General features: G+C 44.7%; 1 protein-coding gene across 1 annotated transcript in view; it reads right to left on the bottom strand.

Moving 5' to 3' along the window:
* LOC104520038 (calpain-14) overlaps window positions 1-22,190 on the bottom strand; it is a 28,846-nt gene extending 6,656 nt beyond the window's left edge. Inside the window, 14 exon segments of the mRNA XM_029084203.1 lie at window positions 810-846; window positions 1,398-1,603; window positions 4,309-4,484; window positions 5,169-5,332; window positions 5,967-6,041; window positions 7,744-7,829; window positions 9,038-9,103; window positions 9,821-9,995; window positions 11,077-11,213; window positions 11,833-11,951; window positions 12,905-12,974; window positions 15,435-15,697; window positions 15,700-15,791; window positions 22,135-22,190. Coding sequence (XP_028940036.1) covers window positions 810-846; window positions 1,398-1,603; window positions 4,309-4,484; window positions 5,169-5,332; window positions 5,967-6,041; window positions 7,744-7,829; window positions 9,038-9,103; window positions 9,821-9,995; window positions 11,077-11,213; window positions 11,833-11,951; window positions 12,905-12,974; window positions 15,435-15,697; window positions 15,700-15,791; window positions 22,135-22,190 — 1,722 coding nt within the window.
* Between the last annotated feature and the right edge of the window lie 1,054 nt (window positions 22,191-23,244).

The raw sequence follows: 23,244 nt of genomic DNA, 5'->3' as shown, positions 1-23,244 counted from the left end.
TCCAAGAGAGTTACTGAAGATGCTTTCCTAGAACTGCACTCTCATCCCTTTCCCTTACACCTTCTTCCCACCACTGCAATTAGTGTTACATCACTAATGCAGCCCACTGCTAAGGTAGCTCCCCACCTCATAGAAATGCCATTTCTTGGAAATAAATACTCAGTCAACACTCAGTAAGGAGAAATATTTCCCTCCCACCAAGCTGTGCAACAACAAAGGATGGGGCTCACTCCATGCCAAGAAGAGAGAGAAGGATTTCTGTCCTCCTTTATATGGGAGAATAGAGGAGACTAAAGAAATAACATCCCTGCATATGCCGGGGAACAGGCTATGCTATAAACTCCCTTGCACAAGTTGCAGATGTGCATGTACTGCCATTGAGTTCAGTTATTTTGAAAATAACCTATAGATCACTGCATGGGAACAGTACTGCTCAGGTCCTATGATGTCTTCAAAACTTTCCAGGTATGAAAGGAGCAGGGAGAAGTGCAAGAATGGACCAGGAGTCTCCAAAAAGCCATGGACAGGAAAGACTGCAGAGTGCATAAGATGGTGTCACTAAAAGAAGCTTGCAAAAAGGCAACTAACAAAGGCACCTAAAAATTTGCCCGTTCCCCACATTTGACTGCATCTGTCCACATGGTCCAAGGGACTCTGTCTGTAAACCCAACCTGCCCTTTCAAAAGTGCTGCAACACAAGCACTCACACTCTCATTTAGCCTCTCCGTAGAGCAGAGCAACAGAAAAAACACAACACCTGGAGCTGAAGACCAAACCACAGAGCTCCCACACCATTCATATTCACTCACCTTAGAGAGGGTGAAACTGCTGTTCCCACCCATTTCCCTGGAGATGCAAAAAAGCAGACTCATTAGGGAGATATCCCAGACCTGTGTGTTTGTCTCATCACAGGTGGCATCCCCCATCCCCAGCTGGGGCCCTACCCCACTGTTGCAGCACATGTTTTTTCCCCTAGTGTTACAGCTGCAGCAAGGGAAGCCCACATGTCCAATTGGCTCCACAGGGTCTGCTGGCATTTGAAGTCACCAAAGCATCATTTCTGCACAAGCAACCACCCTAACACTTCCAGCAGGGTCTCCTGGCAAACTGATGATGCATTAAAAACTGTTGCTCTTCTCCAGTCTCAAACATGAGCTTGCTGCAAGAATCCCTTGTGTAGGCTCAGGTCAACACTCCTTAAAAGGATAAGGCCAAAAGCAGTGCTTCAGCCACTGAGCATCCTAAGGTGGGAAAAACCCACAGCCAGTCTCTCCAAAAGAGATTGTGCTGCCTTTTGCATGGTAAAGTCTTTATGCTTCCCCCATTAGATTAGAAAGACCAGACCATCCCACCATCCCAGAGAATTAGGTGCTGGCAGAGGGACAGCAACATCTCACCGGAGAACATGCTTCCTGGAGAAGACTCTGAGTATGAATTCAGACTCTTGCTGAGGCTCCAGGGTGGATGGGACAATCACATAGACACCAGGCTCCAGATGGAAGTCATGAGTTACTTCCCGCTCATCAAGGAAGACCTGGTGCTTGTTCACAGGTTGATGTCGGGTGAAGAAAGCTGGGGGCATCTTTCTGTTGTTTTCCTGGTACTGTTAAAGGACGAAACAGAAGAGAAATGTGTTCTGTACCAGCTGAACAGACGGACAAAAGGCATGTGGAGAATTCACAGGCATGGCATAGACAGCTTGCCTTTACACCTCAGATTTTTTGTTCACAGCACAACCAGATAACAAGGCCCAAAAGACTCGGGCTCCTCCCAGGACCTGGTGGTTCTCACCATGCACGGTGCCTGCCCAATACTAAAATGACAAAGAACAGAGCTTCCTGCAACATTAGCAACAATATAATAGTACTTGCAAGGAACAACAGCAAGGACTGGGAGCAGAAGTGGCTCCTGTCAACCTAAGCTACTGCAAAAGTAATTTCTATACTAGCAGAAATGACTGCAGGCAGGAGCTGCTCTAGAGACTGCTCTTCCTAGCGAGAACACCCCTCCTATCCCACAGGTACCATGCACTTTGTTCCCAGCTTGTCCTTTGCACTAGGGGTCTGGCAGCAGAGGATTTTTCACAGTACCTGTGATCTGAGCATACTGCAGGAGCAACCTAATCCCTAGCCCTGACTTTATGCATGTGTCCTTGATCTGCCTGACTCTTGGCTCTTACAGATATTTCACTCTACATGCATTTTCTGCAGTAGGAGGATGGATAAAGTGTTGATCCAGGCAACACTGAACTCATTTTTAATGCCACTGAAGGCCCAGTACACAAGCCAAATAAATAATCCTGCTAGCTAAGACCACTGTCACCTTCTGATCTTGGCTGTTCCTCAAAACATTTAGCCATTTTACTCCACAGCCTCATAGTGGAGATGCTATTCCTCTTCCTTTGCCAGAATTTTTCTTACTAATAGAGCAATCTTTCTTCTGAAGGGTTCGGGGTTACTCCTTCACATGCCCCTTATGTTAAATTTAAAGTTTTTATATTCCAGTCAATACTTTGTTGTCTGTAATTCCAATACCTTAGACGCTCTCAGCTTGCCATCTCTCTGTATTGATCTTGGCAACCGCTACAAACCTGAAATTAAAAGTCCTGGCTGCCACCATTCCCCCTTGGGTGCAGCACAGCAGTATGCAGCACAGCAGTATGCCAGGGTCACACTCAGACTCCCTCTGCCAGGAATTTTAACTCACTTGTAACCCTGATAGTGCCCAAAATATTTAAGTCAGGGAGGAGTGGCATCTTACCTCATGGTTACCATGCTGGAAATACAGTAACTGAGAACACAACTGTGCTGCCCTGACCATGCATCCAAACTAGTTCTTTTCCAGCCCAAATTCAAAAGGACTCTCATTTAAGAGGTTTTCTGAGTACTAACAGAGGGGAATATATGCCCTTTCAAGATAAAAGGATAAACCTTTCCCTGATTTAAATAACCCTCTAAGATCAAGGCCAAAATTGGGACATACATCACAGTTTAACTTCCAAGGCCCTTCCTCAGGTGCCGTTTCTTCTGGATAAAGAAAATGCTAGAAATACAGCTGGCTTGAGGAAGCCAAAAACACCTGCAGCATCATCTCCAGAGTATCCCCAGCTAGGAAGGAACCCGAGATCCCCAGGAGACCCCTGACTTGCATGGGGGACAAGCTCCAAGACTGGGAGGCAGCAGAAAGGTGGCTCTGGTTCACCCGAGAGCTTTGCAGCAAGTCTGGCTCAGACACAGACAAGAATTAAGGCACCATCCTGCAGCTGCAGGAGGGACAAAGTCCTGATCAGGTAAATACTGAAGTGACTTCTAATACCTCTGAAGACCCAGTGCAGAAGCTGCACAACTAATGCTCCTTTTAAAGGCCACTGAGCCCTCCTGATACGGCTACTTTTCAGAAGAGTCATTAGATAGCTCTGCATTAACAAGTGACTTTCTGTGGTGCCTCACTGAACTCAAACACACTGTTACTAGCTATCAGCCAAGGAACAAAGACAAACAACATCTTCAGTGTTGTCGTAACAGCTGCACCAGCTCGTGTCCCCCAGCAACAGCCAGCAGTGGTGACAAGGGACTCACCTGTAGGTCCACCTGCAGGAAGAAAAGAAACAGAGCATCTATCAGACCTCTGGGTCTCACACAACATAGCCACATCATTGCTGGAAGCAGCTACATACATCCAGCTGGGGTCTTTGCCTTCAGAAGCCTCAGCCCCTCCACCTGAAAACCCTTCCCCATAGATATCTCTGTAACAGTGCAAACCCACAGCACCAACAAGAGCTGTGGCACTGTTCGAGGGAGGAGAGCAGCTCTGCAAGGCACTCAGATACGCAGAGAATTGAGGGGAGGAAACTCGCACTCCTTCTAGTGGTATCCACTGACCCTGGATGTACAGGGAACTATCAGTAATCACACATGGGTAGCTGCCACGTCATACTAAGAACACTTCTCCAGCACAAATTTACCAGGGTGTGAAATAACCTGAGGGCAGTGATCTCCCTGCCCCAAAGCAAGGGGACTCCTGGCACCCTCTCCCAGCTCTTGCACATACTCTCAGAGAGTGCCAGTGTGCTCTGAAGAAAGAGGCATTTCTCACTGCTCTGCAGGCTGACACACAACATGCCAGAGAGGGATCAAGTGGGGCACAGAGCCTGTGGGACCCTAGCCCTGATGTGTGAGGAGACTAGACACAGGCAAGGAGAAAAGAGCACAGATCACCCTGTGCGCAACAAAACTCTTGGTCTGCAAAGCTCTACACTTTGCAGGGGCTGGAAGTTTTCCTATTTGATGAAAGCAAGAAAGGCAGAGCGATTCTGTGCACCTTGTAGAGTGAAAATCCAATGAAAAGGTGAGGAGCTCTGTTCCGGTGTTTGCTGCTGTGCTTCTGCATCAGGGATATAACCACATTGCAAGAACCCAGGCTTTTCTTAGTGTCTTCAGCTGGTAAAACATTCAGCCAATACTGAGGGTTCATCCAAAAGGTGCCTAAGCAAAACAAGAAAAACATTTTGATGTCATTTTCCATCACAAATTTGGTTGCCAGCTTCCCACATGATACCTGGCGTTGGACTGAATAGATCACAGGTTGTCTGGACCTCCAGACCCCACAGGGATTTGATCTCAGGGTGCAGTTTACAAGTTTAGCAGCGCAACCACTATGTAAGAGAGGAGGAAGGCCCAGGAACAAGGAACTAAATTTCTGCTCACCTGCAACTAAAAGGTCATCTTGTTTACATCACTATTCCTCTATCACGGCTGGTATATGGGCTAGCTGACTTCAGACCCCACCCACTCTGCTTCCAGAAGGGCTGAGCCTTTATATTTCCCATTCACTTTACTTAAAATACCACCCTCTGGAGGTGCCGAGGATGCAAATTTTAACAGACAAGTTTAACAACCCAAAGAAGCTCAGTGTTGGCAACTGATGCTAGCATCCTGCTCATTTCATGCAATAACCAGCCCACTGCCCTGTGTTTGAAAGTGATGCAGCTTCTGTTATAGCAGAAGCCAGTCAAAGTCCTTCAGCTGCTTATTTCTGATGTTTGTGTGGAGGGTTAATCAGGAAGAGCATGTTTCTGTTGTCAATTTTGTGTTAACAGGCATAAGGTGCTGGTAACTGAGTCAGCAGAGCAGTGTTACCCTACATTCATCCAAAAGAGCACCCCTCACCATTGCAGAATCCCAGACTTCCTCCCGCTGTACTTCCTTTGACCCATCTCCCACTCTTCAGTGAGTACATCCACTTCTTCCCATCTTCCTGGCTCATCAGGTCTGGAGTTAATTTACAGATCATCAGATCTACGAAATGAATCTTAAAATCTCGCAGAGACATCCTGGGAAAAGAGTGCCAAGAGACATCTTGTCAGCAGTTTAGTTTAGTCCATATGGCTTATAAAAAGAAAAGGAAAGGGAGCAGGGAACTTCGAAGCCGCACCATTCTGTGCTGCATATGGCAAGGCTCATATTTTATTAGGCAGTAAAGAAGAGAGTGTCTGCTCCAACAGCAGCATCTAGCAGTAGCAAATGCAAGACTAAAGTTTCAGCAAAGGATAGCAGCACACATCAAAATAATATTGCCACCGCAGTGAAGTGACACGGACGACAACATTGCCACCTCGTGGCAGAAGCTGTGGAGAAACCACGACCAAACGTAACGCAAGCGAGCGCTTCCCAAAGCTATCTTAAAAATAGAAGGCAGGACAAAAGCTGGCCATGTCTCCAGCAGCTTTGGGAGACCTGGCAGTGTCCTGCTTCTCCCTCACTGCTGCCAATGAAGAACAGCACATCTCTTTCCTGTCAGCACAGCTACTGCTTCTCACATCCTCAAGCGGAAAAGGAGAGCAAGAGAGCAAGCATGGGCTGTTACAAACCAGACCCCGCATGCCTCGACCAAAGTGGCAATGTGCCACTTCAGACACGGATCCAGAGCTACTGGCAGAGAGAGAAGAGGCAGGACTGTGCCATTACCAGAATTCTCCATCCTCCTTCTTTTTCCTCAGCAAAATCTTCTCCTTTGGGCTCAGCAGCTCCCATTTGTAAGAGCTGAGGGCAAAAACATAGAATCACAGAATGGTTTGGGTTGGAAGGGACCTTAAAGATCATCCAGTTCCAACCCCCCTGCCATCAGCAGGGACACCTTCCACTAGACCAGGTTGCTCAAAGCCTCATCCAGCCTGGCCTTAAACACTTCCAGGGAGGGGGCATCCACAACTTCCTTGGGCAACCTGTTCCAGTGTCTGACCACCCTCACAGTGAAGAACTTCTTCCTAATATCTCATCTAAACCTCCCCTCTTTCAGTTTAAACCCATTTCCCCTTGTTTTGTCATTAATTGCCCTTATGAAAAGTCCTTCCCGAGCTTTCTTGTAGCCCCTTCAGGTACTGGAAGGCTGCTATAAGATCTCCCAAATGTGGCCCCAAATTCAAGGCAGAGGACACAGCCTTTCTCTGTAAAAAGAGACCAAACCCCTGTCCCCACATATCTCCATGTTTATCCCCCACTAAACACAGGCCCCTTAGGTGTTCAGTCACATGAGACTCTCCACAAGCACTCTGGATCCCACGAGATGTAGCTAAACAGCTCCAGTTTTCTCCAGCAGAAGCCAGAAATGCTCCATTTCCATCAGCCAGTCCATTCACTCACACATGCAGCTTCCAAGTACTTAAAATATAAAAATCTAGACCTGTTTTGTTGGTTCATTTTCTGTCAAAGGAGACATAATAGGACGAGTGTTTGGCATAATGAATGAATGACTAGGACAGCACAAGAGGCAGCTGGGAGTCATTTAAAAGGCAGGCCTACAGTATGTTGCTCATTATGCCCTTCAACAGGAACAGCTGGTGTGTTGTCATTATGTGACAGACACGCATCAGAGAAGTTACTGCTCTGCAGACAAGGTGAAAGTCACACACATTCCCAACACCTCCCTGTGCTCTTCCCTTCTCCCTACCCTCGAGCCTCAGGAAGCAGGGTCTGTGGAGGGAATGAAGTGAAGCTTGGAAGGAAAGAACATGCTTTGCTTCCAAAAGGAATAGGACACGAGTCTACAGTTGCCCATGGTCTAGAATACAAACCACTCTTTTCATGGATCCCAATAAAAAAATTCAGCAGATGCAAATATAGGGCCCATATGCCTCACTAGTTGCTTCCTCTGATTTCATACCCAATTTTAGTTCCCCAACTCCAACACTTTACAGCCCATGGAGGACTTTGCACAGTCCTACATGTGATAAAGGGCTGTGTGCCCTGAAACATGCTGCTGATTTAGAGCCTCCTGCACAGCTATCTGTCACTTTGTGTGCCATCCAGATGACAGCAACGTGGTCAGCATCTGATGTTCATATTATGTTTCCTCTGGCATTCAGTGAATGGAAAAGCAGCACTGAGCTTGTTGAAGCTACATGTGTGAAGTGAGCCCAACTACATAAGCACTATCTGCTGGAGAAACACAAATCTATCGAGTCATTGCTTTGACACCAGAGGGTTTGTGCAAGCAACTGTTACTTATCTTAATGCTGCTCTCAGCAATAACTGGTGCCTGAAGATGGCAGCATCTTTCCTCCTAGAAATCTTTCCTCCCACTCAAAATCAGACCTTCCCTTTTTCCATCATAGAATCATAGAATGGTTTGGGTTTGAAAGGACCTTAAAGATCATCTAGTTCCATCCCTCCTGCCATGAGGGGGGACACCAACCACTAGAACAGGTTGTTCAAAGCCTCATCCAACCTGGCCTTTTAAACTCACCTGTCACTCCAGTCTCCTTTCCATTCAATTTTTCCCCATGGATTTCTCAGTCTCACTAGGTTTTCTGGTCCATATTGACAGGTCACCTACAACAAACAATAACACTGTACTTACTAAGGTCTCAGCTGTTCTCATCTGGTTTATATCACTGTACTATGTCAGGTATTAACAAAGATTTTGTTTGTTCTCAGAGATGCCAGCAAGTATGATGATAAAAATCTATGAACATGCAACTCTGAATGCAGGCACAAAGAGATTAAGACGCTTTATCTCACTGTCTATAACTGAAACCAGACCTCACAGATTCATAATTTGGAGGCTTGACTGTAAATTCTTCTTCCTTTCCAACATCTGCTCATTTTCTGCTTATGTAGGGGCAGGACTGTATCACTGTGAAAGCCAAGTCCTACCCCAGTGCAATGGTACAGCACAATCCAGCCCATGGGGTGATCACAGAGATCAGTGCCTCTTGAACTGGGATGCCATGGTGGGAAAAGAGGGTGTCAGGCCAACTAGGGGCTTTGCTGGCAGCATACAGCAGAACAGCTGACTTCACATCAGCTCCACATGCTCATTCAGACCCTTACAGCCTCTTCCTGGCTCTTCATCCCATCAGAGGAGCCAGACTGACAGACATATCACTGATAAAGTCCACACCTAAAACCCTCCTGCTGTGTGTGGTACACATAGGCATGCATCATCTAGATCACGGTATCTCTTCCAGCTTTCCTAGTATCTCTTGCTAGAGGTACTGAACATGTTTTCATCCACACCTATATCACATGTCCAAAGCCCCATAAAGTCCTTTGCCACCCTTGTCAACCTTCTTTTGAGGCTGGACAATAGTCATCCATCAATCCAGGAGGATAAAGCTCGAGCTTTCTCTCACTCTTTGGGATCTATTATTTTACTGTCCCTTACCTCCAGACAAAATTTTTTAGGGGACTCCCAGTGATACTTCTGCAGATCAGTGGGGTCCACCTGGTACTCTCTGCACAGGAGCCCAGGTGGTTCCCTTACTTTAGCTTTGACTCACATTTCCACCTGCAGTTTTCCATGTTTTGGCCCTTGTATTCAATTCTATCTACTTCTCTATGGCCTCTCCTCTGACTTCAGAGGAAGGCTTTTTACCCCAAGTAGGTTTCAGCACAACCTCACAGCATCCCCACAGGCCAGACCTTTCATCATTAACAGCTAAGATGCATTCATAGGTGATGCTCGCAGCATGGGTTGAACCTATGACTGCAGTAAAAATTGCTGACATCCAAACAAACCTGGAAAGGGTTAGCCTTACCTTTCTAATACCAGTTACTGTGTAGGCATGGCCAGCAACAAGCCCATTCTTCAGGACCTTTACTGCCTGTATACAATGAAAAGAAACAAAAGGAAAATAAACTTTATATTCTACCCCTACTTACTCAGCAGACTCATACCAATACCAGAGACCTGGACCTGTGTAAGCAATGACTCTCAAAGCAAATGGAGAATGGTTTGAACTGGGAGGGACAGGGGAAAGTCTCAGCTCCTAACAGCCATATTTTGCAGTATGCTTGGAACTGGGAGGTTGATTAGGAATGTCCCTTCCTAAACTGTGGATCTTTGGCTAGAGACCATCTCACTTTTTAGAAGTCCAGGAAGTTAGGTTTTGATTTTCAGAATAGTAGTGTTTCCCACCAACTGAAGTTCTAGCGTAAGGCTTCAAGGCCAAGACTTGAATTCATGTTCTGAACTACACACCTCTCTATCTTAGCTATAAGCTTATTCCATGAGTGTCTGTGCCTTACTGCACCATCTGTAAAAATGGAAAATCTATTTAACAAAAATGGGAAAATGCAGTAGGTCCTTATTTAATAGAGGTTCTTCGATAGATAAACCAGTTCCTAAACATAACAACAGGGAGCTGAGAGCAGCAGGGAATCAATCTGTGCACAAACTTTAACCTTAAGAATGTGATTTCTACAGAAAGTCACGTGTGGCAGCTTTGGTACTTTGAGTCACCATGACTAGCTGAGCAGGGGGAACAAAGTCTGGAAAGGCTTTTAGCTGTGAAGCCATTTAATGTCACTCCAACTCTTACCCCTAAATGTGTCTGGCAGCCCATGAGAGATCTGCTGTAGGTTGCTCTTGTGAGGATATCCCACAGATCAGGAGGAGCTGCTGCAAGCTTGATCCTTATATTAACACCACCTGTAAAATCCACCAAGGCTTCTGAAACTTGCCCAATCTGCAGATCTTCATAGGAGCCGTAGAGTCTAGAAAAAAAGACATCAATGTATTCTTGGGGTTGTAGTCACAGACGATAGGTTGAGGAAGGCTGTAACTCATGTTTATTTTAGGGGAATCTTTCTCCTTTAGGAAGTGAGGAATCTAGCAAATTGCCTCCAAGATTGGCCATAGTCTGAAAGGGACTCTTCACTCACTATCATCCCTCACTGCACAGTAGTGAGAACACACCCATCACTACTTCTTTGATAACTCTGTCTTAGTAAACGTTGTCTGAATAGATCACCAGACACTGATACACTGATATGTGCCTTGAGAGGCACGTTGTGCCTTCAGAATTCAGTCTCCAATCTGATTTTCTTCACCACTGCAGAGCAAATTTCTTCACTCTTTCTGTTCTACAGATATCCCCAAATGGAAAAAAATGAACTTTCTCTCCTTTGTTGTCAACTTTTTCTCACTGTTAACTAGGATTTTTCCTTGTTCTGCAGAGATTATTTCAGACCAAGATTAACAGACTCCAATAGCTATGCCTTGTTGCTTTCTTCTTGGTCCTGATAAACCACTCTAGACAAAACACCCCAGAGAGAAGCCAGTATTCTCACCATGCCATGTGACTTGTTGAACATCTCAGCTTTTGGGGACACCAGGGCAGGAACTTCTCCCAAAACCAAAGCGCAATTCTTCAGCAGTCCCCCAAAGTGAAACTCATTGGAGGTTTCTCAAATCGATAATACATCAAAGGAGGCACCAGAAATCATTCACCTTTGAAACCTCTTATCTGTGGCCTTCCGCTCCTCTGCGGTATTTACAAGGAAGGCATCATCCTAACCAATACATTCCAAACAAGGATAACACTCAGAGGACAACCCCCAAGGATAGGCCTGTTTTCACACCTACTCTTAAACCCCTGGATTTAAACTCAAGGGCCTGGATTGATAACAACTACTGCAGTGGCAGCTTCTACTGTGTAATAGTAGAAAGATGAGAACAATTTACTACATTCCAAATGTGGCAAGGAGACGCATTTATAAACAAGAACACATTGCGTAGGCACCAACCAACATATTTTAGAGAGACTATTTGCATAACTTGGAATGAATCACTTACTTAGCATATGCCTTCTCCAGCAGGGCTCCCCAGAACACGTTCTTATAGACTGAGGAAACAAAGACAAGCTCTCCCGCCTCATTCACTGGCAGGCGATCATCAACCACCACGTCAACCCATTCACCAAAGTGCCAGAACTGTCAGGGGAAAGGAATGAGCTGATGTTTCCCTTGGAAGGGACCTCCCCTTGAAACAACAGCAAAGGCAAGATAGCTTAACTGTGGGCACAGGACAGCTGCCTTGGGAGGAGGGCTGCTTGGGTCAGTGGGATGTGCTGACCCACCCACAGAGCCAAATCCTCAGCCCCACCCCACCAGAGGAGAAAACAAATTATGTATCAGGTGTAAAAGGATTAAGCAGGGAAATTAGGCACAGCTGAGCTTTTGGGGAAGGAGTTCTGAACTGCAGGGTAGCAGAGCTGCATCCATAGCTGGGCAAAGGGGTAGGAGATTGGCACAAATGTGCTCAAGCCCTGCTGACTGTTTCCACTATGGAGGAAGGCTTTTGTCTGGATTAAAGTATGGGTAGGGCACAGCTGGAGAGAAGGGCCATGCAGAGGTATATCCTCAGACTGGCTTGCAGTTGATCCACTGCCTGCACTGCTTTGTGGGAGGGATGATGAGCTACCCTCAAGGCTGGGATACCCTCTGGCTGCTTGCCCCTGGCCAAGGGGAACCACGTACAAATTATCTAAGGGTGTGACACAAAACAGATGATTTCTGAAGACCTTCCCGTACTCTGGGGGAGTAGATGTACCCGGAAGTGGAAAATGCCGGCATATTTCCTCTCAAAGCTCTGGTTTTGTGGCACGACTGCAGCCAAGATGTCCTGGTGGAATGTCAGGGCTTCCAGGGCTGCCAGGAACCAGCAGTTCTCTGTGCCAAGACAAACAGACAGATGCAGTTGGCTGAAAAGCAAGAGTTGTGAGCCTAGTTCAGGAACACCACCAAGATCCTAGCAGAAGAGCTGTTGTGCTGATGTCTTTACAACTATAACAAATCATACACAGAAAATGAGATGATCCAGACGTGTGCTTTATTTAACCAAACCATGATTGGTTTACACTTGTTCTTTCATGATCTTTTCATTTGGATACTGTTTGGTTAAATAAGAAATTTAGCAAGAAATATCTCTCAATGGAAACATTACCTTTTTTACTGATGTTGCATGGTGTTTTTCTGTTCTCTGTAAAGGCACACTATTAAAAACCCCCAACTTTTCCCTTTTTCTTTGAAAACATTAACTTTTCAGAAAAGAAAAATAATTTCCAATGGATCATGCAAGACTGTACTTATCAGACTTTGTGTTTAAGGGCCTAAAGCACTTAAAAATTAATTTAGTCCTGCCCCTACCTGTTTTGTAGATTACAATATATCCTTTTACTTTAGGTACCATTGGTGTAAAAATGATTTTTCTAATGGCAAAGCTTAAAAAAGAACACACTCACACTAAGCCTTAGATACAAAGATAGTGAGCCTCAAATTTTCCTGCTTCTGTGATCTCTGTTCAGTTGTCAAACAGCAACGTTACAGACCAGTAAGGGCACAGGATCACTTCCTATTGCAGTACCAGCATGCACAGAAGCAACACAAAGAATGGCAATTTCAGCTTGTGGGGACACCCCTCACCTCTCACATCCCTCCTTGAAGCTTGCTAGGTTTTTTGCTGAGCCTATCCCACCTTAATGATTACTTAATCCACAGCATGCCAAGAGATAAGGATACACACATCTTCTGTTTCTATACCAAGTTTTATACAGTTAAAATTCCACACAAGATTTTATTGTGTATAAGAACACTTAGCTACTTATACAAAGGAGCTTCCTTACCCACCAAGCCTTGGCAGAGATCAAGTTGCTTTCTGTTTGCAGCATAAAATACAGGACTCCTGTGCAAAGCCTAGGAAGCACCCAACCACCAAAAAAAAAAAAAAAAAAAAAAAAAAAAAAAAAAAGAGGGAGAGAGTCAAGTCAGTAACACAAGCTACTTTAGCTTGAAGTCAAGGATTTTCTGTATGCAGAGTTGCAATTTCATAATATGATAAATCCAGCGACTTCCTAGTCTAGGAACCTCGTGGATATGTGACACAAAACACTCCCTCTGCCTGTCCAAAGCTCTCAAAATACTTAGAGTCCCTTTGTCCCAGCAGACATTGTTCTGGTTCAGGTAGAACTCCTGTGTTATCGTGTGCTCTGGGTACACAAGCCTGGGAACACATTTGTGCTTGGTCTACACTGAATTTGGTCTCTAACATAAGAAGTCACTGGTGCTCAGGTGCACAGCCATGGGTGTCCATGAACACTTCATTGAGAAGACAACCCGTTAGACATGCCAGCCCTGCTCTTCTGTAATTACTGACATGTTTCACCCAAAAGAGGCTACAATGGCAGAGCTTAACTGTTCAAACTTTCAGCTAACCTGGCTGACGTCTCCACAATGTGACTGACAATCGAGTTACAGACTAACTGACAGCTGCTGCAGAAGTTCCTGTTGCTGTGACAAGAGTGGGTGTTTGAATAACTGTTCAGAGAGAAATTATGTTGTTATTTTTTTCCTCTTAAAAGTGCCTCTGGGATTAAATTAATAACCTAAGTGTCAAACTTAATGTTTCACTCTAATGACCCACAAATTGCTCAAACTAATTTTCACACTGTTGGCTTCCCCTTTAGGCAGTAGCAGAGAAACAGCGAACCCTCAGAAGGCAGATACAGTAATTAGACCCCAACCCCTATCCTTGGTGAATCTGGGTGTTCAGTTTGCAGGCCATCAGTCACAGATGCACCAAGCTACAAGTCTGCAGGCTGAATGGCAGAATCTCAGCGCTTCCTCTGCAGCACAGGGACAGAAGGACACACAGCTTCCATCCTCAGAGAGCCTTTGCTGGGCTAAGTTTGGCCTTCAGAGCTAATGGCAGCCTTCTCCACAAGGCAGCTTTAGAGCAGCAGAACAGTGGACTGAGAGACAGAGGAGGGTTCAAGTCCATTCCAGTATCTCTGGGGTGGAAGGACACCTGAAAAGCTTCGTAGAGGCCAGGACTCATGTTGATGTTTCCCTCCCAAATACCTCTATGCTGATACAGCTGCCTCAGCCGTAGCGCCCAGCACAACCCAGCTCAGGCCCCTGAGGACTGCACTCTTCCTCCATCTGCAGATCCTGACTTAACACAAACCATCTGCAAGACCAAATCATGTACGAGACTGTGAGAACCAGAGCTGCTATTCCTAAGCTCTCCTGCTCACTTTGCAAAGGTGCTTTTACTTTCCCGGTGATTTTCATGAGTTTTGCAGAAACTTAGCCCTTCTGAGAAATTGGTTAAATCTGACAAAATATGTCAGCTAGAAAATAATTTAGCTAGAAGATGTTAATTCTGCTATTACCTGGCAGAATTCCCTTACAGACACGGTAACATGAGGAGTCAGTGCTACTGAAATTCTCAGATAATTCTAAACGTCGCTTTCAGGAAAATCTTATTGTCAATATGTTGCTCAGTGGTTCATTGAGAACCGAACTGCCCTTACTGGTAACAGACCAAAGCTAACAGGCCTTATCGAACTGTGCCAGGCCTCCTAGGCTTGTTATCTATTTGTTATGAGAATGTGCTCTGTGACCAGCGCTCAGTACCAGGTGTCTCTTGTTGTGATGTTCAGTTTAAGCGTCAGATACCAGCAAAGGCCTTGGAAATACCGGCACAAGTAGAAAACAGAGGTCTCAGAACTAACAACAACTCACTGAATGATGGTCAGTTACTGATTGTGGCAGAAGCTCAACCTTGAGAGCTGGGAAAAGACTTCTCTAAGTACAATAAAGACTAGACTAAACAGTTAAGAAGGAAAAAAAAACAAACCAGCACAGCAAGAGGATAAGGCACCTGCTGCTGAAAGTAGCAGCCTCCAGCATCACTACAGTGTGTGGTCCATGGGAGACGGGTTAAAAGCTAAGAACTGTCTAGAAACTCAGAAATCTTCTAAAAGGTCATGATCTTGAATTCTGGGGAGAGGGATCATCGCCATGAGAACTGTCATCATTGAATCATGGTGGCATCATCAGAGCTGTGAGCTCCAAGGACACCAGCTCCACTTGCTCCCTTTATCCGCTATCCCTGCCTGCTCTGAGCATTACTGGATATAAACTGAACGAGGCTGCTTATGATTTTGGGCAACAAATGCTTCAAAGGCAATTATGAAACTCCATGTAGCCCAGCTTCCGAAATGACAGCTGATACAATAAGTGTAATCTCTGGAGGCATTAAGGCACACTTAAATTAAAGTCTAAGAGTAGTCTGCTCAATGCTAACACTATTTGCTGGCTATCAGCTGTAATCATCCTCCTAGATGAGATTACTCACTGAAAGTCACTTACATGTGGCCTCTTCCACTGTAAATTTTGGGGCAGTTTCTTTAGCAGTGGTCCTGTTCCAATAGAGCTGATGTGGGCAGGGAAGTTGTCATCTGTGAACAGGCATTTGTTCCTCAAGCACGTCTCCAGCAAGGCCTGGTAGTTCTGCTGGATGGGTGGGGTGTGTTTTTGAAAGATACTCCTGCCTAAAGGCACAGGTGACTTCTTTTTTTTCAAGCATGGCAGAAAAGGCATGGCGATGTCCACAGTAACACCAGGTTAATTTTTTCCACTGAGGATTCTGCAGGGATCTCACCCTGCACAGTCCTGCTGGAAACTCCTGGTTTCTTGGAATGTGGTGTGTCTTCTCCAGAAGAATTCCTGATAATTAAAATAAGTGTAAAAAGTCAATTAAATAATGGCTTTTAAAATTTTATCCTTAGCCAGCAGGGTGGGGGTAGGGGGGGTGGCACTCCCAGGAGAGTGGGGACCCATCCAGTTCTAATCCAGCACCTATCATTGCATTTTCAAGGCTTTACATTTGCTGTAGATGTGAGTGAAATCAAAATGAATGACCCCACTGACTTTTACTGGGCCTTTGAAGCCGTACACACGGCTATTCTCTGACTCTCTCTGGACTATTTTAGGCTCTCCAGGATATTTTCATAACGTGCTGCAACATGAATGCCAGTCTTTATTCAATCATATTCTGGCATGTGGTTATTTCCCCTCCCAAAAAAAAGAAAAATAGCAAGATAAACCAAAAGCTAACAGAAAAATGGAATACATTAGGTGTCACAAAGCCATTACTCACAAGGCCCCAATGGTTATTTTGCCCTTTTTGCCTCATTTTGGAAAACAATACAATCTCCCCCAAGACATCACATTCCATCTTGCTGATTACCACAGATTCACACATGAAATTGCATGCTGAGATGTATTTTTTTCTTGTAACATCCAAGACAGATGTTTCTCATCCCCCCACTGAAAACAGCAGTTTTCACAGCCCTTTTTTAATATTAGCAGCTATGCTAAACATGAGCAGCCACCACCTTTTGCTGCAAGCGGTGGGCTCCTGGGAGAAATCATGATTAAAATCTCAGCAGGCAAGTTACACCCATCAGTGCTAACAAGGTGATCATGATCATAGCCTTCTCATTACAGTATGGACTGAAAAAATGAATCAGGCTACAAAGTTCAATAAATGGTTCACATGCCATAACGATACAGTATTTGGAAGGCTTCCTCACAGAAGAGGCTCTCTGAGACTTAAAAATCACTGCCCCAGGCACCCTAGGAAACTGGTCTCAGTTAGGAACCAGTTGATTGTTACTCCCACTGAAGTTGAAAGTCACCGGTGTTCCCTGTGAGAAACCAAACCACAGATTGTGCCATCCTCCCACACAAAGCTCTCATTTGTTATAAAACCACTCTACAACTGATCCACAAGGCTTGAGCCTCAAGGGCAACCAAGAGAAAATCTTCAAAATATAACCCTGGAAAGAAAAAATCCGTTTTCTGTTGTACAGTAGACATTTCAGACATGAAAAGGAATTTATGTGTCTAAGAACTTGCCTACTTTTTCTCCAGATGAAAAATATTGTCTCTCCCTCCAAAACTTGTCTTTTGACAGCCATTGACCTTCACGGCTACAACAACATGAGCAACAGACAGAAAGATAGATTTAAGAGAAAAACAAGAGGAAGAAAACAGCCTGGAGACTGTCTGCACTTTTATATAGACAGACAAAACGTGTATGAAGAAGAATTTCTCATTTTGCTGCTCCCCAGGAAAAGAAGTGGTGAGCAATTGACATACTTTGAGCTACGCTGAAGAACAAATACTTCAGACTTGATTTCTGGGTGTGCAGAGCATCCACAATGCCTGATAAAATCATTGTAAACCTTCACCAGTTCTCACCTCAGTCTGGCATTTATTTGAAAAAGAACTAAACTTTATAGATAGGCCTTGAAACCCAGAGATAGAATGAAAAAAAACCCCAATGCTTTCAAAAATGGAAGTTTAAATCACCTGAATATGTAGCCTTATTTTCAACAAACTCAGCCAGCAGCCTTGACTGTAACAGTGTGTGTTGAGAGTCAATGATGCAGCTACTTTCTGTGTTTTGAAAACCTCCCAGCTGATCATGCCTCTAGATGTATTGTTTTAAACTCTTTTCCAAATTACCTGGAAATCTTTGAACAAAAGAAGCAATGAAGCATTTTATACGTCATGAACAGTCACTGCTTAGACAGCTGCAAGGTGTTCCACCTCGTGTTTTAACCTTCTGCCTGCCGTCTGGCTGCAGTTGTGTATGAGCAGGCGCCAGATACAGCTGTATACGACCAGCCAAACTGTATCTGGAAATCACTTGTCCTCCACTCAGCCGTGTTACTGAACCAGACTGAACTGGAGTGTCCCACCGTATCTTCTGTCACGGGTGGAGCAGAGTGTGTGTATGTCCCTTCCAGCAATTAAAATTTCTAAGGGAAAGCAGCCAATTGTAGCAGAGGTTAAAAGCTTTAGATGGAAGCTGTGAACCAGTTAGTTGGATGGATTTGATTCTCTATTCTTTGCACGTTCCCCTAGTTAGTATGTTTGCCATTTGATGTAAGTCCTTCCACTACATGAGCATCCTATGATCTTCCCGGATCTTTCTCAACATCTTAGATGCCTCGTCCCTAAGTCTTAAAACAAGAATCTGAAGAATCCACAGAAAATCCTTCACTTTTAGTAAAAGTAATTGGACCATGAAAGAATTCTCTGAGAGCCTCTTACTCTCTCTACAAGAGGATTTATCTCAGGCAACACTGGGGCAGCGGGCAATTCAAGGGCTAAATCTGTAGCTGACAGTTCAGCCCAGCTCCTTTGATTTAATGAAGAAAAGCTATATCTGAGCTGAGGAGCCCCTCCTGATTGTGTGGAACAGAGCAAATGTTTGCATGAAAAATAATAAATTTTACGGTGATCAGAAAAAACGATGCAGGGCCATCTTTTACAACCATTCTCACAATACAGCAGAACATTAGCTCCAGAAATTAGTAGTCATTAGTCAAAATGGGAATGTGACTGTATTAGGCTTTGTTAATCTTTATTAGTCGCAAAACACAAAGTATGAAAACAGCACTTGCAGGTACAACCTCAAGTCTTTGATTAAACATAGTGGTGTATTTCAGAAATAAAAACTCAAAGCTGACTCCCACTCTACCTGTGGGCTTTTTAGAAAACAGAAATATCCTGAAAAGAAGCACTGAACTATGTTTTCTCACAATATGAATGAATGTAGAGACAGGTGGGGGACCTTGCCCTGAATTTCCTTAGATTATTGGCCCAAAAGCTGATTAACACCTTCTGGTGCTGAGATTTTCAAGGCCAAGCAGTGAACCTGCCCCAGAGCCTCCCACTGATGTTAACAAAAAGTCTGTAGCAAAAATACATGGATGGCTTTCAAAACTTCAAGCAATACCTCTCTGAGCAAAGATTCATTTTAAAAGACTCTGGCTGAGAATTTAAAATAAATATTCTTTGCTGTGTAAATTGTCCAAGCTACATCAAAATCCATGGAAATAAGAAAACCCCATTTACTCAAGATCTGTCCTTTACCACTTAAGGTTACAACATCATTAGAGATTGTGGCTGCCCACAACTCCCACTAAAGTCAGATGAAACTTTAGATCTCTGCAAAATACTTTGCGATCGAGTATCAGCTAAACCACCCCTACACAGCAAAACTGAGAGAACAAGGGTGCACAAAATCTGGGTTAGCTAAAACACCAGCCTGTGTTCCCAACCATTTGGCAGGCAGAAGCTTTGGAGCTGTGACATGCAGGGCAGCTGATGTGGCTTTACATCACACCCCTTCTTCTCATGTTTGCTGATAGGAACTTTCTGCCTTTCCCTTCAACACTTCCAGAGACAAGTACAGCAGCAGCTGCTGCATTCAGCATGGCCAGCAGCATCGTGTAACTAATACACCCATTTGATCCTAGAGGAGAGCTTCACCTCAGCACCATGCTGTGGTGACAGTTTTACTCCTTTCAAACCCCTGGAAAATCCTAACTGTGCTGGCCACAGACAACTGCTGAATACCAGCACGAAATCCCTCTACGTAACACTTGGCATTTGATGTCCTACCTTCTCCAGGTGTGTCCCTCACAGCGAAGGATAATTGTTCCACTGGCAGTGATGACTGCTGCTTATAAATAGTACGTATGTTATCTCTACTGGTGTGCGTACTGATGTGCACGCGTGCGTGTGTGTGTATATATATATATGTCTTGCCTACGTAACCCCAAGAGCTAGTCCTAACCTATCAAGCACTGTAGTAGAAGCAGGAGGCGGGGAAAAAAAAGGATATTGAGTAATGCTAGAAAATTTCTGAAGGGCCCAATGCAAAATATTCCACAGAAGACATGAAAGAACAGGTCAGCCCATCGTGCAGACTACCGTTTGACTCACCCATCGCTTCAGTGGACAGCAGCTTCCTTGTTTAGTTAGCCATTTGATTATTCAAGGCACAAAACTCCAGGTCTCCATATATCACTGACAAGGCAGAACAGGAAGATGCATTCAGCTGTGTCTTAACACATTTAAACAGGATTTATGCTTTCAGGTAAGAAAAAGCTCAGAAAGGAAATACCCTGCAAACCCCCACATTTTCTCAGAACAGTTGGGGCTACGACAGTCTCTCCACTTTGTCAGTAACTACATCGTAACAATTTCTAAAAAAGAACATTTATGTAAGTTCGAGGGAAGTATACGTCCTATGACAGAGACAGTCAAAACCATCCAGGAGTTATGGGAGAAATCTCCAAGCTTCTGCACTGCAAAGATGGCGAAGGGCTCAGAGGATTTTTCTTTCCCGCACTATTACAAGCATCACGGGGTCAGGTCCCCTATGAGCAACACAACGTGCTCTCTTTGCCATACAAACTTGAGGAGTGAACTCTCTGGAGGCAAGCATGCTTCCCACTCATTATATATACACTATCCAACTCCACATTCTCCATTTTTGGTGGCATTTCTGGGTACCAGCACCTTGTTCCACTCCACGCAATGAGGGGATAGAAGCAGCATGGTGAGGGCAGGGAAAAGGACAGCATGTGCGTACCAACCCATGTAAGAACAATGGTAGGAGAAACCTAATGGGAGATATTTCAGAGGAATATGGAGGAGCTGCGAGGGCAGGAGAAGAAGGCAGAGCTGTAAAGGCAAAGCAATGAGTGAGGAAAGAGCTGGACTACCTTGGAGCCTATTTTATTCCTAGGCCACATGGGGACAGCAGGAGGTCAAGAAGTTTGATCTAGCTGAACCAGAGGAAACCCTCCTTCCCGTACTTACCAAACTGGTGTATTTGGTTTAATTCTGGGGGCCAGCTGTGCCTTCCTTTCCCCTTATCCCTTCCCCACAAACCCGGCTATTCCCTGTTGAACCCATCACTACCTGAACTTTTGACACTATTTGGGTTTCTTACTTGGTAATGAACAAACAGTGACAGTAACTGCACTGGCAGGAAGCTAATTTTACTGAACTACACTGCTCCCACAAGGTTCTTCAAACTGTCAGAATTCTACATTACCAACTGAGTCACCACCTCTCTTCATACTCAGTGACTTGCTAATGTCCCCAGCCTCAGACAATCTTTTGTAGGAAGTAAACCTGTCCAAACTAAGGCAGGAGATAAGCAAACACACACGTCGACGTGACGTGATTTCACATGAAATGAGTTTCAGTGATACAATAGTGTGTTTCACCCCCAAAACTCACGTTTCATTTTGAATGCAAATACTAAGTGACTTAGTCCAGCCCCATTCACTCCCAGAAAAGTGGAAGTGAACCTTCTCCGGCAAAGTCAGTCTCTCCCGGTCAAGGTAAGCGTCCAGCTATGTGATTGCCAGCCAGGTTACAATAGCAGGGACACGACTGAACAACTACAGATCTAAAAGTTTAATCCATCACGGTTTGAGACAAAAAGGCAAATTCTGTAGTACAGGGCAGTAGCAAACCCTCATCAGTATCAGATATGGATATGTCCTCAGCACTGTGCAGGGCATTCAAGAGAGAGCTTTTCAATTTGAACAGCTCATAAACTATCAAGAAAAACAGTCCTTCTTCCAGCAGTGACATTTTAAATGTAAAATCATCATTTGGAAAAAAAAAAAAGATTTAATTGGTTTTGTTCTTTTTCTGCTTTCAAAATTTAATTATTTTTTTAATTGCCTAAAGATTGCACTGTAAGACCAGTCTGTCCAACAGAAAACTATCCATTAAAAAAATGTTGTTTAAGAAACGAAAAGGAATAAACAATGAAAACAGATAAAAATTCTCAGTTCAGAATCTGGCAAAAAAACTCCCAAATTACACCCTAAACGTCCTTTCCTAATTTTACTTCCCTTTGTTTTTGACAAGCTCTACACTTCAAGGTAAGGAGAGTCCTTGAGGAAGTCAGTCTTACAGAAAGAAATGGCCAAGAAAACAGTGGGGGGAAAAAAATTGTGCAATGTTTTTGAGTCACCGAAAGAAAGTCTATAAAAACTGTTAAAGTTTGGTTGTGATCTGCCCCAGTGATGAAGAATCCAAAGGAAAGGGACTCTCTTCATACAAGGTGAGGAAATGGTTTTTTGGCCATTTAGCCATCGGGTGTACAAATTTATGATTACTGCAACTTAATGATTAATATATATCTTCTTCTTGTAAGCGTGGGACAAGCGTCCCTCTGCCATACCTGGAGCAGTCAGCTCCTGCAGCTCGCACAACAGAAACCTCGCTTTCCTCCCCCATTCATTGCAGTCAGGAAGGGCATCAAGGTGGCCTGGGGAGATTTACAATCAAAGGCTTCCTGGCCTGACCTTTACTCAGCTCTGAGGACATCACAAGCAAGCACCAAAGACACTCCATATATAGCTGTAGAAATACCAGAATGGCGTCAGGGGAGCACAGCCCTTAAATGGCAGAACTATCTAGAAGATGAAAGCGATATTTTTCCTACAAAATGAGGAATTCTTGCCAAAATGTGTTGATTTCTACAAGGCCTTTCAGTTTCAGGAGTTTTCACGGAAAGGAGTCATCAAATTCTTGAAGCCAAAAATCTCTATTTATAAAACTAAAGAAACGAGGGAAATTAGTCTTGAGGAGGTTTCAAAACATTAATTCCACTTTCAGACTAGCTTTAGGCATTGGCAAGAAAGCAGAGAAGCCTGACCTCCAGAAAACACAGGCAGCTTTGCTGTTTTCTTCCAGAAAAAGAAAACCAGTCCCTAGAGCCATCGCTTGCACCTCGCGGGTCAGACCGTGCCGCAGAGCGTACCCGAGCGTGGGCTCACACAACCAGAGCAGCCAGGAAAACACAACCAGATACATACAAAGGGACCCAAATTGTTGTCCAGGCACAGGGGGACACATGTGTCTCCCAGTGTCACCCCCCAGCCATGAAAAACAAGCGCTTTTAATGCCCCATCGCCTCTGCTTACGCAAGCGCTGGGCTCCTCCCGTCCTCAAATGTCTGGGAAAGGGCAGGAGCCTGCCCCATGGCAGGACCGCTTCCAAAACTGCCTCTTGCCACATTTCTCAGACCCGCTGGAGAAACTCAAGTGAAAAAGCTGTTTGGAGATATTTTAGGATAAATCCCCTTCTCCATCCCAGCTGCTCAGCAGTGAGGAGAGCCTGGCAGCTATGGCTGAGGGCTGGCCCTGGGGACACGCTGAGCCATGGGCTGCCGCTGGGAAATCCAGGCAGGTTTCAGCCCCAGTGCTGCAGCCTGCGCTCGGCAGCTGTCCCGTCAGCCCTAATTGATGGAGGAATAAAGAAGTGGAGACGGCGGGTAATTGTCCTGTCT

The sequence above is a fragment of the Antrostomus carolinensis genome, unplaced genomic scaffold (genome assembly GCF_000700745.2).
Source record: "Antrostomus carolinensis isolate BGI_N321 unplaced genomic scaffold, ASM70074v2 scaffold39133, whole genome shotgun sequence".
Taxonomy (NCBI): Eukaryota; Metazoa; Chordata; class Aves; order Caprimulgiformes; family Caprimulgidae; genus Antrostomus; species Antrostomus carolinensis.
This window is presented reverse-complemented; position numbering and strand designations above follow the sequence as displayed.